Below are 16,235 nucleotides of genomic sequence, written 5' to 3'. Positions count from 1 at the left end.
ACCAGACCCTCCTGTTCCCCCCCATTCCCCTATGTACCCCAAAACCCCCCCGTACCCCCAAATCCACGCTCCATTCCAGCGTGTGCTCCGTCCCATCCCACAGGCAGAGCTCCCCCCATAACCCCATGTAACCCCCTGTACCCCCACACCAGCACCCCCAGATCCCCCTGTAACCCCATGTACCCCAAAACCAGACCCCCCAGAGGCCCCAGACCCCCCTGTACCCCCACCCCAGACCCCTCTGTACCCCCAAACCAGCCCCTGTACCCCCAGCTCCAGGCTCCAGGCCAGCACCTACTCCCCCTCATCCCATAGGTAGACCTGCCCCCCATAACCCCATGTACCCCCATGTACCCCCACACCAGCACCCCCAGACACCCTGTACCCCCCTGTACCCCCAAACCAGACCCCCCTGTACCCCCAAACCCCCCTGTACCCCCACTTCAGACCCCCCCAAACCCCTCCAAACCCCATCATACCCCCAGCTCCAGGCCAGTGCATTCTCCCTCCCATCCCATGGGCAGAATTGCCCCCGTAACCCCTTGTACCCCCATGTACCCCAAAACCAGACCCTCCTGTTCCCCCCCATTCCCCTATGTACCCCAAAACCCCCCCGTACCCCCAAATCCACGCTCCATTCCAGCGTGTGCTCTGTCCCGTCCCACAGGCAGAGCTCCCCCCATAACCCCATGTAACCCCCTGTACCCCCACACCAGCACCCCCAGATCCCCCTGTAACCCCATGTACCCCAAAACCAGACCCCCCAGAGGCCCCAGACCCTCCTGTACCCCCACCCCAGACTCCTCTGTACCCCCAAATTTGCCCTGTACCCCCAGCTCCAGGCTCTAGGCCAGCACTTACTCCCCCTTATCCCATAGGTCGAGCTGTCCCCCATAACCCTCTGCACCCCCAAAATCCCCCCATAAGCCCTGTACCCCCACATCAGCACCCCCAGAGGCCCCAGACCCCCCTGTACCCCCACCCCAGACCCCTCTGTACCCCCAAATTCGCCCTGTACCCCCATATCCAGGCACCAGGCCAGCGTGTGCTCCCTCCCTTCCCACAGGCAGAACTGGCCCTGTACCCCCCCCAAATTCCCCCCAAATCCCCCTGTAACCCCATGTACCCCAAAACCAGACCCCCAAGAGGCCCCAGACCCCCCTGTATGTCCACCCCAGACCCCTCTGTACCCCCAAATTCGCCCTGTACCCCCATATCCAGGCACCAGGCCAGCGTGTGCTCCCTCCCATCCCACAGGCAGAACTGCCCCTGTCCCCCCCCAAATTCCCCCCAAATCCCCCTTTAACCCCATGTACCCCAAAATCAGCCCCCCCAGAGACTCCAGACCCCCCTGTACCCCCACCCCAGACCCCTCTGTACCCCAAAAACCCCCCATACCCCCAAATCCACGCTCCATTCCAGCGTGTGCTCCCTCCCATCCCACAGGCAGAACTGCCCCTGTCCCCCCCCAAATTCCCCCCAAATCCCCCTTTAACCCCATGTACCCCAAAATCAGCCCCCCCAGAGACCCCAGACCCCTCTGTACCCCCACCCCAGACCCCTCTGTACCCCCAAATTCGCCCTGTACCCCCATATCCAGGTACCAGGTCTGTATGCGTTCCCTCCTGCCCCATAAGGCAGAACTGCCTCTGTACCCCCCAAAATCCCCCTGTAACCCCATGTAACCCAAAACCAGACCCCCCAGAGGCCCCAGACCCCCCTGTACGTCCACCCCAGACCCCTCTGTACCCCAAAAAAACCCTGTACCCCCAAATCCACGCTCCATTCCAGCGTGTGCTCCATCCCATCCCACAGGCAGAGCTGCCCCTGTACCCCCCCAAATTCCCCCCAAATCCCCCTTTAACCCCATGTAACCCACAACCAGACCCCCCAGAGGCCCAAGACCCCCCTGTACCCCCACCCCAGACCCCTCTGTACCCCAAAAAACCCCCGTACCCCCAAATCCACGCTCCATTCCAGCGTGTGCTCCGTCCCATCCCACAGGCAGAGCTGCCGGTCGTGCCCGCAGGTGAGGAAGAGGAGGGCGCTGGGGTGGGTGGCCAAGCCCCAAACCTCATCCGTGTGGCCCTGTGGGTGGGAATCGGGGTTCACCCCCCCATCCCCATCATGGGGAGACCCCCCCCCCGTACCCCCAAAATCCCACCTGGACGATGGGGGTGAAGCCGGCGCTCAGCGTCCCCCGCAGCAGCGCGTTGCGCGTGGTCCCCACCAGCAGCTCGTCCCCCGGCCCCTCGGCGATGGTGCGGACGGCGCCGAAGCGCTCGGGGAGCTGGGGACCCCGAAACACAATGGGGGGACACCCCGAAACACAATGGCATGGGGATGCCAAGACCCAACGGCATGGGCACCCCCAAAATCCAGCGTCATGGGGACCCCAAGACCCAACGGCATGGGGACCCCAAGACCCAATGGCATGGTCAACATAAAACCCAACTGGGAAGACCCCAAAACCCAACATCATGGGGACCCCAAGAGCCAATGGCATGGACACCCCAAGACGCAATGGCATGGGGACCCCAAGACCCAACGGCATGGACACCCCAAGACCCAATGGCATGGGGACCCCAAAACCCAACTGGGGAGACCCCAAAACCCAACGTCATGGGGACCCCAAGACCCAACGGCATGGACACCCCAAGACCCAATGGCATGGACACCCCAAAACCCAATGGCATGGGGACCCCAAGACCCAACATCATGGGCACCCCCAAAAAGCCAGCGTCATGGGGACCCCAAGACCCAATGTCATGGTCAACACAAAACCCAACTGGGGAGACCCCAAAACCCAACGTCATGGGGACCCCAAGACCCAAAGGCATGGACACCCCAAGACCCAATGGCATGGGGACCCCAAAACCCAACATCATGGGGACCCCAGAACCCAATGTCATGGGCACCCCAAATATCCAGTGTCATGGGGACCCCAAGACCCAACGGCATGGACACCCCAAGACCCAATGGCATGGTGACCCCAAGACCCAATGGCATGGACACCCCAAGACCCAATGGCATGGGGATCCCAAGACCCAATGGCATGGACACCCCAAGACCCAACGGCATAGGGACCCCAAGACCCAATGGCATGGACACCCCAAGACCCAATGGCATGGTGACCCCAAGACCCAATGGCATGGACACCCCAAGACCCAATGGCATGGGGATCCCAAGACCCAATGGCATGGACACCCCAAGACCCAACGGCATAGGGACCCCAAGACCCAACATCATGGGGACCCCAGAAGCCAATGTCATGGGGACCCCAAGACCCAACGGCATGGACACCCCAAGACCCAATGGCATGGACACCCCAAAACCCAATGGCATAGGGACCCCAAGACCCAACATCATGGGGACCCCAGAAGCCAATGTCATGGGGACCCCAAAACCCAACGTCATGGGGACCCCAAGACCCAACGGCATAGTCAACATAAAACCCAACTGGGGAGACCCCAAAACCCAATGGCATGGACACCCCAAAACCCAATGGCATGGGGACCCCAAGACCCAATGGCATGGACACCCCAAGACCCAACGGCATGGGGACCCCAAAACCCAATGGCATGGGAACCCCAAGACCCAACATCATGGGCACCCCAAGACCCAACATCATGGGCACCCCAAGAGCCAACGGCATGGGGACCCCAGAAGCCAATGTCATGGGGACCCCAAGACCCAACGTCATGGGGACCCCAAGACCCAACGGCATGGACACCCCAAGACCCAATGGCATGGGGACCCCAAGACCCAACATCATGGGGACCCCAAGACCCAACATCATGGGCACCCCAAGAGCCAACGTCATGGGGACCCCAAGACCCAACGGCATGGGGACCCCAAAACCCAACGTCATGGTCAACACAAAACCCAACTGGGGAGACCCCAAAACCCAACGTCATGGACACCCCAAGACCCAACGGCATGGGGACCCCAAGACCCAATGGCACGGACACCCCAAAACCCAATGGCATGGTGACCCCAAGACCCAATGGCATGGACACCCCAAGACGCAATGGCATGGGGATCCCAAGACCCAATGGCATGGACACCCCAAGACCCAATGGCATGGGGACCCCAAGACCCAACATCATGGGGACCCCAGAAGCCAACGGCATGGACACCCCAAGACCCAATGTCATGGGGACCCCAAGACCCAACGGCATGGACACCCCAAGACCCAATGGCATGGGGACCCCAAGACGCAATGGCATGGGGACCCCAAGACCCAACGGCATGGACACCCCAAGACCCAATGGCATGGGGACCCCAAGACCCAACATCATGGGCACCCCAAAAATCCAGTGTCATGGGGACCCCAAGACCCAACGGCATGGGGACCCCAAGACCCAACGGCATAGTCAACATAAAACCCAACTGGGGAGACCCCAAAACCCAATGGCATGGACACCCCAAAACCCAATGTCATGGGGACCCCAAGACCCAATGGCATGGACACCCCAAGACCCAACGTCATGGGAACCCCAAGACCCAATGGCATGGACACCCCAAGACCCAACGTCATGGGGACCCCAAAACCCAATGGCATGGACACCCCAAGACCCAATGGCATGGGGACCCCAAGACCCAACATCATGGGGACCCCAGAACCCAATGTCATGGGGACCCCAAGACCCAACATCATGGGGACCCCAAGACCCAATGGCATGGACACCCCAAAACCAAATGTCATGGGGACCCCAAGACCCAACATCATGGGCACCCCAAATTTCCAGCGTTATGGGGACCCCAAGACCCAACGGCATGGGGACCCCAAAACCCAACGTCATGCTCAACACAAAACCCAACTGGGGAGACCCCAAGACCCAACGTCATGGGCACCCCAAGACCCAATGGCATGGACACCCCAAGACCCAATGGCATGGGGACCCCAAGACCCAACATCATGGGGACCCCAAGACCCAACATCATGGGCACCCCAAGAGCCAACGTCATGGGGACCCCAAGACCCAACGGCATGGGGACCCCAAAACCCAACGTCATGGTCAACACAAAACCCAACTGGGGAGACCCCAAAACCCAACGTCATGGGGACCCCAAGACCCAATGGCATGGGGACCCCAAGACCCAACATCATGGGGACCTCAAGACCCAACAGCATGGTCAACACAAAAGACAATGGGGGACCCCAAAACCCAATGTCATGGAGACCCCAAGACCAACGGCATGGACACCCCAAGACCCAATGGCATGGGGACCCCAAGACCCAATGTCATGGACACCCCAAGACCCCAACGTCATGGGAACCCCAAGACCCAATGGCATGGATGTCCCAAGACCCAAGATCATGGGCACCCCAAAAACCCAGCGTCATGGGGACCCCAAGACCCCAATGTCATGGGAACCCCATCCTGAAGCTCTTGGGGAGCTGGGGGGCAATGGGGACCCCAAAACACAATGGGGGGACACCCCAGAACCCAATGGCATGGGGACCCCACCTTGACCTCGGCCATGGTGGGTTTGGGGGTGTCAGTGTTTGGGGGGGGTCATTTTTGGGGTCCCCCACCGCAACCTAAGCCATGGTAGGTTTGGGGGGTCAGTGTTGGGGTGTCAGGGGGGTCATTTTTGGGGTGCCCCAACTCTATCTCCCCCATGGCGGGTTTGGGGTGTGTGTATCAGTTTAGGGGTGTCAGGGGGGTCATTTTTGGGGTGCCCAACCTCAATCTCCCCCATGGCGGGTTTGGGGGTGTCAGTGTTTGGGGGGCGGGGGTCATTTTTGGGGTGCCCCACCTCGACCTCGGCCACGGCGCCGAGCTGGTTGCTCCAGAGCCGCAGGCGCCGGTCCCTGCCCCCGCTCAGCACCGCCCCGTCGCGCCGGCGGCTCAGGGCGAACACGCTGCCGTCGTGGGCCCGCGTCTGCTGAGTCAGCTGGAACGACTCTGGGGGGACAGGTCAACCCATGGCACCCCCATATCCCCCCATGTCCCCCCTGGGTCCCCCAGAGTCCCCCCATGTCATCCCATGTCCCCCCATATCTGCCATCATGGGCCCATGGCTGCTGAGTCAGCTGGAACAACTCTGGGGGGACAGGTAAACCCATGGCACCCCATGTCACCCCATGTCCCCCCATATCTGCGATCATGGGCCCGTGGCTGCTGAGTCAGCTGGAACGACTCTGGGGGGACAGGTCAACCCATGTCACCCCATGTCCCCCCCATATCTGCCATCATGAGCCCATGGCTGCTGAGTCAGCTGGAATGACTCTGGGGGGACAGGTCAACCCATGGCACCCCATGTCCCCCCCATATCAACCATCATGGGCCCGTGGCTGCTGAGTCAGCTGGAACAACTCTGGGGGGACAGGTAAACCCATGGCACCCCATGTCACCCCATGTCCCCCCATATCTGCGATCATGGGCCCGTGGCTGCTGAGTCAGCTGGAACGACTCTGGGGGGACAGGTCAACCCATGGCACCCCATGTCCCCCCCATATCTGCCATCATGGGCCCATGGCTGCTGAGTCAGCTGGAACAACTCTGGGGGGACAGGTCAACCCATGTCACCCCATGTCACCCCATGTCCCCCCATATCTGCCATCATGGGCCCGTGGCTGCTGAGTCAGCTGGAACGACTCTGGGGGGACAGGTCAACCCATGTCACCCCATGTCCCCCCATATCTGCCATCATGGGCCCGTGTCTGCTGAGTCAGCTGGAATTACTCTGGGGGACAGGTCAACCCATGGCACACCCATATCCCCCCATGTCCCCCCTGGGTCCCTCAGAGTCCCCCCATATCCCCCCATGTCATCCCATATCCCCCTGTATCTGCCATCATGGGCCCGCTTCTGCTGACTCAGCTGGAAGGATTCTGGGGGGACAGGTCAACCCGTCAACCCCACATGGCACCCCAATATCCCCCCCCATGTCATCCTATATCTCCCCATGTTACCCCATGTCACCCCATGTCATCCCATGTCCCTCCATATCTGCCGTCATGGGCCTGGGTCTGCTGACTCAGCTGGAACCACTTGGGGGGGACAGGTCAACCCATGGCACCCCAATATCCCCTTGTGTCCCCCCATATTCTCCCTGGATCCCCCAGAGTCCGCCCATGTCCCCCATGTCATCCCACGTCCACCCGTATCTGCTGTCATGGGCCCGGGTCTGCTGAGTCAGCTGGAATGAATCTGGGGGGACAGGTCAACCCATGGTACCCCAATATCGCCCCCCATGTCATCCTGTATCTCCCCATGTCACCTCATGTCACCACATGTCACCCCATATCTGCTGTTGTGGCCCCACGTCTGCTGAGTCAGCTGGAACAACTCTGGGGGGACAGGTCAACCCATGTCACCCCATGTCACCCCATGTCACTCCATGTCCCCCCATATCTGCTGTCGTGGGCCCGGGTCTGCTGAGTCAGCCAGAATGATTCTGGGGGGACAGGTCAACCCATGGCACCCCAATAGCCCCACACATCCCCCTGTGTCACCCCCACATCACCCCATATCCCCCCATGTCCCTCCATGCCCCCCCAAAACTCCAATATCACAGTCACCCCATCCTGAATCCGTTGGGGAGCTGGGGGACACCCCAAGACCCCAATATCATGGGCACCCCAACACCCCAATATCATGGTCACCCCATGCTTAAGATCTTGAGGAGCTGGGGGACAAGGGGGGACCCCAATATCATGGTCACCCCATCCTCAATCTCTTGGGGACCCAGAGGACAAGGGGGGACCCCAATATCATGGTCACCCCATGCTTAAGATCTTGAGGAGCTGGGAGACAAGGGGGGACCCCAATATCATGGTCACCCCATCCTGAAGCTCTTGGGGAGCTGGGGGGCAATGGAGAACCCCAAAACCCCAATGGTTGCCACCCCAAGACCCCAATATCATGGTCACCCCATCCTCAATCTCTTGGGGACCCAGAGGACAAGGGGGGACCCCAATATCATGGTCACCCCATGCTTAAAATCTTGAGGAGCTGGGAGACAAGGGGGGACCCCAATATCATGGTCACCCCATCCTCAATCTCTTGGGGACCCAGAGGACAAGGGGGGACCCCAATATCATGGTCACCCCATCCTGAAGCTCTTGGGGAGCTGGGGGACAATGGAGAACCCCAAAACCCCAACAGGAGCCAACCCAAGACCCCAATATCATGGCCAACCCATCCCCAAGCCCTCAAGGACCTGGTGGGACAATGGGGGACCCCCCAAAATTATGGTACCCCCACCTTTTCCTCCCTTCCCGGCCGCCCCCCGTGTCCAGGTCAGGATGTTCCCCTCGGAGTCCCCGGTCAACACGTCCCCATCACCATTGAACACGAAGCAATGGATGAACTTGGGCTTCTTGTACTTCTACAAAACAGGGGGTGCACAGATCATCAGCGACCCCCCCGAACCCCCTAAATGACACCCCAAAACCCCGCGGTCTCACCCCAAAAATCCCCTGTTTCTTGGTGAGCGAGGCGCCGCTCCAGGTCCAGAAGTAGACGTGGGATTTGCCGCTGGTGATGATGCTGCCGCTGTCGCGGGGGTTGAACTCCACCGACAGCACCGACTCGTTGGTGCTCTGGGGGATGGGGGGCGGTGGGGTGGGGTTTGGGGGGGTCCAGGGTGGGGTTTGGGGGGTCTACGTTGGGTTTTGGGGGGTCTAGGTTGGGTTATAGGGGGATCTATGTTGGGTTATAGGGGGATCTATGTTGGGTTCTGGGGTCTCTATGTTGAGTCTTGGGGTGTCTAAGTTGAGTTATAAGGGCTCTAGGTTGGGTTTTTGGGGGTCTAGGTTGGGTTATAGGGGGATCTATGTTGCGTTATAGGGGGTTTATGTTGGGTTATAGGGGATCCCAGGATCCCAGGGGTCTCTATGTTGAGTTCTGGGGGCTCTAGGTTGGGTTATAGGGGCTCTATGTTGAGTTCTGGGGGATCTAGGTTGGGTTTTGGGGTCTCTATGTTGAGTTTTGGGGTGTCTACATTGGGTTGTAGGGGCTCTACATTGAGTTCTGGGATCTCTATGTTGGGTCTCTATGTTGAGTTCTGGGGGCTCTAGGCTGGGTTATAGGGGCTCTATGTTGAGTTCTGGGGGATCTAGGTTGGGTTTTGGGGTCTCTATGTTGAGTTTTGGGGTGTCTACATTGGGTTGTAGGGGCTCTACATTGAGTTCTGGGATCTCTATGTTGGGTGTTGGGGTCTACGTCGTGTTTAGGGGTCTCTATGTAGGGTTATAGCGGCTCTATGTTGAGTTCTGGGGGATCTATGTTGGGTTTTGGGGTCTCTATGTTGAGTTTTGGGGGGTCTAGGTTGTGTTTTGGGGGCTCTATGTTGAGTTTTGAGGGCTCTATGTTGGGCGTTGGGGTCTCTGCGTTGAGTTTTGGGGGGTCTAGGTTGGGTTATAGGGGATCTATGTTGGGTTATAGGGGATCTATGTTGGGTTATAGGGGATCCCAGGGCTTGTTTTGGGGTCCCTATGTTGAGTTTTGGGGGTCTAGTTTGGGTTATAGGGGCTCTATGTTGGGTTCTGGGGGATCTATGTTGGATTCTGGGGTGTCTATGTTGAGTTCTGCGGGGTCTAGGTTGGGTTTTGGGGTCTTTAGGTTGGGTTTTGGGGTGTCTACATTGGGTTATAGGGAGATCTATGTTGAGTTCTGGGGGATCTATGTTGGCTTCTGGGGTCTCTATGTTGAGTCTTGGGGTGTCTAAGTTGAGTTATAAGGGCTCTAGGTTGGGTTTTGGGGGGTCTACGTTGGGTTTTGGGGGGTCTAGATTGGGTTATAGGGGGATCTATGTTGGGTTACAGGGGATCTATGTTGGGTTTTGGGTCTCTCTGTTGGGTTTGGGGTCTCTATGTTGGGTTTGGGGTCCCCGTGTTGGGTTTTGGGGTCTCTATGTTGGGTTTGGGGTCCCTGTGTTGGGTTTCGGGGTCTCTATGTTGGGTTTTGGGGTCTCTATGTTGAGTTTTGGGGTCTCCATGTTGAGTTTTGGGTACCCATGGCAGGTTTTTGGGTCTCTATGTTGGGTTATGGGTCTCTCTGTTGGGTTTGGGGTCTCTATGTTGGGTTTGGGGTCCCTGTGTTGGGTTTTGGGGTCTCTATGTTGGGTTTGGGGTCTCTCTGTTGGGTTTTGGGTCTCTATGTTGGGTTTTGGGGTCTCTATGTTGGGTTTAGGTCCCTGTGTTGGGTTTGGGGTCTCTATGTTGAGTTTTGGGGTCTCCATGTTGAGTTTTGGGTACCCATGGCAGGTTTTTGGGTCTCTATGTTGGGTTATGGGTCTCTCTGTTGGGTTTGGGGTCTCTATGTTGGGTTTGGGGTCCCTGTGTTGGGTTTTGGGGTCTCTATGTTGGGTTTGGGGTCTCTATGTTGAGTTTTGGGTCTCTATGTTGGGTTTTGGGGTCTCTATGTTGGGTTTAGGTCCCTGTGTTGGGTTTGGGGTCTCTCTGTTGGGTTTGGGGTCTCTATGTTGAGTTTTGGGCACCCAGGGCAGGTTTTTGGGTCTCTGTGTTGGGTTTTGGGTCTCTCTGTTGGGTTTGGGGTCTCTATGTTGGGTTTGGGGTCCCAGGGTGGGATTTGGGGTCTCTATGTTGGGTTTGGGGTCTCTCTGTTGGGTTTGGGGTCTCTATATTGGGTTTGGGGTCCCTGTGTTGGGTTTTGGGGTCTCTCTGTTGGGTTTGGGGTCTCTATGTTGGGTTTGGGGTCTCTATGTTGGGTTTTGGGGTCTCTATGTTGGGTTTTGGGGTCTCTATGTTGGGTTTAGGTCCCTGTGTTGGGTTTTGGGGTCTCTATGTTGGGTTTGGGGTCTCTATGTTGAGTTTTGGGCACCCAGGGCAGGTGTTTGGGTCTCTGTGTTGGGTTTTGGGTCTCTCTGTTGGGTTTGGGGTCTCTATATTGGGTTTTGGGGTCTCTCTGTTGGGTTTGGGTTCTCTATGTTGGATTTGGCGTCCCTCTGTTGGGTTTTGGGGTCTCTATGTTGGGTTTTGGGTCTCTCTGTTGGGTTTGGGGTCCCCAGGGTGGGTTTTGGGGTCTCCGTTGGGTTTGGGGGTCCTGGGTGGGTTTTGGGGTCCCCTCACCTTGACCTCGGCCAGCTTGGCCCCCCGGGCACAGTCCCAAACCGACATCATGTGCTCGTTGGACTCGTCAACCACGCACAGGTGGGCGCCCTGGTCCTGGGGACGGACAGACGGACGGACACGGCGTGACGGACGGACGGGGGGTTACGGGGGGATGGACGGATGGGGGGCGATGCGGGGACAGACGGACAGACACGGGGTGATGGGACAGATGGACGTGGGGGGATGGACAAACATGGGGTGATGGGGGGACAGACGGACGCGGGGGGATGGAGGGATGTGGGGTGACGGGGGGACGGACGGACGCGGGGGGATGGGGGGACAGACGGACAGACATGGGGTGATGGGACAGATGGACATGCGGGGATGGACGGACATGGGGTGACGGGGGGACGGACGGACGCGGGGGGATGGGGGGACAGACGGACAGACACGGGGTGATGGGACAGATGGACGTGGGGGGATGGACGGACATGGGGTGATGGGGGGACAGAAGGACACAGGAGGACGGACAGACATGGGGTGACAGGGGGACAGATGGACACGGGGGGATGGATGGACGTGGGGTGACGGGGGGACAGATGGACAGACACAGGGTGATGGGGGATGGACAGACAGACATGGGTGACAGGGGGATGTGGGGTGACATGGGGACACGGGGTGATGGGGGAACGGATGGATGGACATGGGGTGGCGGGGGGACAGACAGACGGACATGGGCTGATGGGGGATGCATGGGGACGGATGGACATGGGGTGATGTGGGACATGGGGTGACAGGGGACGGACAGACGGACATGGGCTGATGGGGGATGCATGGGGACGGATGGACATGGGGTGATGTGGGACATGGGGTGACGGGGGGACACGGGGAGACAGGAGGACATGGGGGGACAGACAGACACGGGGTGATGGGGGACGTGGGGGACAGACAGACATGGGGTGACGAGGAGCCAGACAGATGGACATGGGGTGACAGGGGCCGCAGGGGAACGGATGGACATGGGGTGATGGGGGGACATAGGGTGATGGGGGACAGACAGACGGACATGGGCTGATGGGGGATACGTGGGGACAGATGGACATGGGGTGATGTGGGACATGGGGTGACAGGGGACGGACAGACGGACATGGGCTGACGGGGGATGCATGGGGACGGATGGACATGGGGTGATGGGGGGACATGGGGTGACAGGGGACGGACAGACGGACATGGGCTGATGGGGGATGCATGGGGACGGATGGACACAGGGTGATGGGGGACGGACAGACGGACATGGGCTGACGGGGGATGCATGGGGACGGATGGACATGGGGTGATGTGGGACATGGGGTGACGGGGGGACACGGGGAGACAGGAGGACATGGTGGGACAGACAGACACGGGGTGATGGGGGACGTGGGGGACAGACAGACATGGGGTGACAGGGAGCCAGACAGATGGACATGGGGTGACGGCCCGCAGGGGAACGGATGGACATGGGGTGATGGGGGACACGGGGGGACAGGGGGACAAGGGGGGACGGACAGACGGACAGAGGCGGGGGGTGACAGGGGCCACGGGGGCGCGGGACGGACAGACGGACTCACGGCGCAGGAGAAGGCCAGGGAGCCCACGCCGCGCTCGAAGCTGCCGAGCCCGATCTGCTGCAGCGTCTGCAGCGTCGCCGAGTCCCAGATGTGAACCACGGGCGGCAGAGCCTGGGGACACACACGGGGACATGGGGACATGGGGACATGGGGACAGCATGGGGACACGGGGACAGCAAGGGGACATGGGGACATGGGGACAGCATGGGGATATGGGGACAGCATGGGGATATGGGGACGGCATGGGGACATGGGGATATGGGGACGGCATGGGGATATGGGGACATGGGGACAGCATGGGGACATGGGGACAGCATGGGGACATGGGGACAGCATGGGGATATGGGGATATGGGGGACATGGGGATATGGGGACAGCATGGGGACATGGGGATATGGGGATATGGGGACAGCATGGGGACATGGGTCAGCATGGGGATATGGGGGACATGGGGATATGGGGACAGCATGGGGACATGGGGACAGCATGGGGACATGGGGACATGGGGATATGGGGACATGGGGATATGGGGACATGGGGACATGGGGATATGGGGACATGGGGACATGGGGACAGCATGGGGACATGGGGATGGCATGGGGACATGGGGACATGGGGACAGCATGGGGACACGGGGACAGCATGGGGACATGGGGACATGGGGACAGCATGGGGACATGGGGATATGGGGACATGGGGACATGGGGATATGGGGACATGGGGACATGGGGACAGCATGGGGACAGCATGGGGACATGGGGATATGGGGGACATGGGGATATGGGGACATGGGGACAGCATGGGGACATGGGGATATGGGGACAGCATGGGGACATGGGGATATGGGGATATGGGGATATGGGGACATGGGGATATGGGGATATGGGGATGTGGGGATATGGGGACATGGGGACAGCATGGGGACATGGGGACAGCATGGGGACATGGGGATGGCATGGGGATATGGGGATGGCATGGGGATATGGGGATATGGGGACATGGGGGGACATGGGGGGACATGGGGGATATGGGGACAGCATGGGGACATGGGGATATGGGGATATGGGGACATGGGGACAGCATGGGGACATGGGGATATGGGGATATGGGGACAGCATGGGGACATGGGGGATATGGGGATACGGGGGACATGGGGACAGCATGGGGATATGGGGGATATGGGGGACATGGGGACAGCATGGGGATATGGGGATATGGGGACATGGGGATATGGGGACATGGGGACGGCATGGGGACATGGGGATATGGGGACAGCATGGGGACATGGGGACATGGGGACGGCATGGGGACATGGGGATATGGGGGACATGGGGGATATGGGGACACCATGGGGACATGGGGACGTCATGGGGATATGGGGATATGGGGACATGGGGACAGCATGGGGACATGGGGACAGCATGGGGGACATGGGGGATATGGGGGGATATAGGGGACATGGGGGATATGGGGGGATATAGGGGACATGGGGGATATGGGGAACATGGGGGGATAGGGGGACATGGGGATATGGGGACATGGGACATGGGTGATATGGGGGACATTGGGGACATGGGGGGATATGGGGTACACAAGGACATGGGGGACATGGGGGGATATGGGGGACATGAGGATATGGGGACATGGGGGACATGGGGGCATTGGGATATGGGGACATAGGGGGACACCACAGGGACATGGGGACATCATGGAGATATGGGGGGATATAGGGATATGGGGACATGGGGGGACACGGGGGATATGGGGACAGGGGGACATCATGGGGGACATGGGGGATATGGGGGGATATAGGGACATGGGGACACGGGACATGGGGGATATTGGAGATATGGGGGACATGGGGATATGTGGGATATGGGACATGGGGGGATATGGGGACATTGGGATATGGGGGATATGGGGGACATGGGGAGACATCATGGGGACATGGGGACGATATGGGGGACATGGGGAGATATGGGGGATATGAGGACATGGGGGGATATGGAGAATCCTGGGGGGACATGGGGACATGGGGGATCCCATCCCATCCTATTCCCATCCCATCCTCAACTTCATCCCCATCCCATCCCATCCCATCCCATCCCATCCCATCCCATCCCATCCCATCCCATCCCATCCATTCAACCCATCCCATCCCATCTCCATCTTCATCCTCATCCCATCCTCATCCTCACCCCATCCCATCCCATCCCCATCCCATCCTCACCCCCATCCTCATGCCATCCCATCCTCATCCTCATCTTCATCCCACCCCACCCCACCCATCCTCCTCCTCCTCCCCCATCACCTTCCCATCCTTGTCCACGCCGGCCGCCTGCCCGGACGCCACACGGAGCCGGTCGGGGTGCACGGCCAGGCTGTGGGGGACAGCACCATGAGCGGGATTTGGGGGGTTGGGGGGGTCCCCAAGGGGTGTGTGTCCCCCCCAAACCCAACCCCGGGCTCACCATCGCACGCAGTCGCTGTGGCGCAGGTAGTGGCGCTGGCGCCGGAGCGGCACATGCAGCAGCACCACCACGCACGCCATGGGGTAGACCAGCTCCCCCGACGACACCACGTGCAGGTTGGAGCGGCTGTCGCGGCCCCGGTAACCGTAACTGGGGGGTCGGTGTCAAGGGGACAACGGGAACACCCAGAGAGGGATGGGGACACCCAAAGAGATGGGGACACTCAAAGGTATGAGAACCATGAAAGGGATGGGGACCCCCGAAGAGATGGGGTAGACCAACTCCCCCAATGACACCACATGCAGGTTGAAGTGGCTGTTGCGGCCCCGGTAACCGTAACTGGGGGGTCGGTGTCAAGGGGACAACGGGAACACCCAGAGAGGGATGGGGACACCCAAAGGGATGTGGACACTCAAAGGGATGAGAACCATGGAAGGGATGGGGACCCCCAGAGATGAGGTAGACCAACTCCCCCAACAACACCACATGCAGGTTGAAGTGGCTGTTGCGGCCCCAGTAACCGTAACTGGGGGGGACGGTGTCAAGAGACAACGGGGACACCCAGAGAGGGATGGGGACACCCAAAGAGATGGGGACACTCAAAGGGATGAGAACCATGGAAGAGATGGGGACCCCCGAAGAGATGGGGTAGACCAACTCCCCCAATGACACCACGTGCAGGTTGGAGCGGCTGTCGCGGCCCCGGTAACCGTAACTGGGGGGGACGGTGTCAAGAGACAACGGGGACACCCAGAGAGGGATGGGGACACCCAAAGGGATGGGGACACCCAAAGGGATGGGGACACTCAAAGGGATGAGAACCATGAAAGGGATGGGGACCCCCGAAGAGATGGGGTAGACCAACTCCCCCAATGACACCACATGCAGGTTGAAGTGGCTGTTGCGGCCCCGGTAACCGTAACTGGGGGGGACGGTGTCAAGAGACAACGGGGACACCCAGAGAGGGATGGGGACACCCAAATGGATGGGGACACCCAAAGGGATGGGGACACTCAAAGGGATGAGAACCATGGAAGGGATGGGGACCCCCGAAGAGATGGGGTAGACCAACTCCCCCAATGACACCACATGCAGGTTGGAGTGGCTGTTGTGGCCCCGGTAACTGTA

General features: G+C 59.7%; 2 protein-coding genes across 2 annotated transcripts in view; one reads left to right on the top strand and one right to left on the bottom strand.

Moving 5' to 3' along the window:
• TUT1 (terminal uridylyl transferase 1, U6 snRNA-specific) overlaps nt 1-173 on the top strand; it is a 19,420-nt gene extending 19,247 nt beyond the window's left edge. Inside the window, exon 8 of the mRNA XM_065048294.1 lies at nt 153-173. Within this exon, the coding sequence (XP_064904366.1) occupies nt 153-173 (21 nt within the window). The remainder of the gene's footprint in view (nt 1-152) is intronic.
• Nucleotides 174-294: 121 nt separating this feature from the next.
• The window catches only part of LOC110361103 (echinoderm microtubule-associated protein-like 3), a 33,690-nt gene continuing 17,749 nt past the window's right edge, over nt 295-16,235 (bottom strand). Inside the window, exons 8-17 of the mRNA XM_065048293.1 lie at nt 15,108-15,257; nt 14,948-15,017; nt 12,637-12,747; nt 11,048-11,143; nt 8,423-8,557; nt 8,220-8,343; nt 5,767-5,915; nt 2,165-2,290; nt 1,939-2,088; nt 295-321 (exon numbers count right to left, since the gene is read on the bottom strand). Coding sequence (XP_064904365.1) covers nt 295-321; nt 1,939-2,088; nt 2,165-2,290; nt 5,767-5,915; nt 8,220-8,343; nt 8,423-8,557; nt 11,048-11,143; nt 12,637-12,747; nt 14,948-15,017; nt 15,108-15,257 — 1,138 coding nt within the window. The remainder of the gene's footprint in view (nt 322-1,938; nt 2,089-2,164; nt 2,291-5,766; nt 5,916-8,219; nt 8,344-8,422; nt 8,558-11,047; nt 11,144-12,636; nt 12,748-14,947; nt 15,018-15,107; nt 15,258-16,235) is intronic.

The sequence above is a fragment of the Columba livia genome, unplaced genomic scaffold (genome assembly GCF_036013475.1).
Source record: "Columba livia isolate bColLiv1 breed racing homer unplaced genomic scaffold, bColLiv1.pat.W.v2 Scaffold_438, whole genome shotgun sequence".
NCBI classification, from domain to species: Eukaryota; Metazoa; Chordata; class Aves; order Columbiformes; family Columbidae; genus Columba; species Columba livia.
Note: the sequence above shows the minus strand (reverse complement) of the source record. Positions and strands in the feature narration are given on the sequence as shown.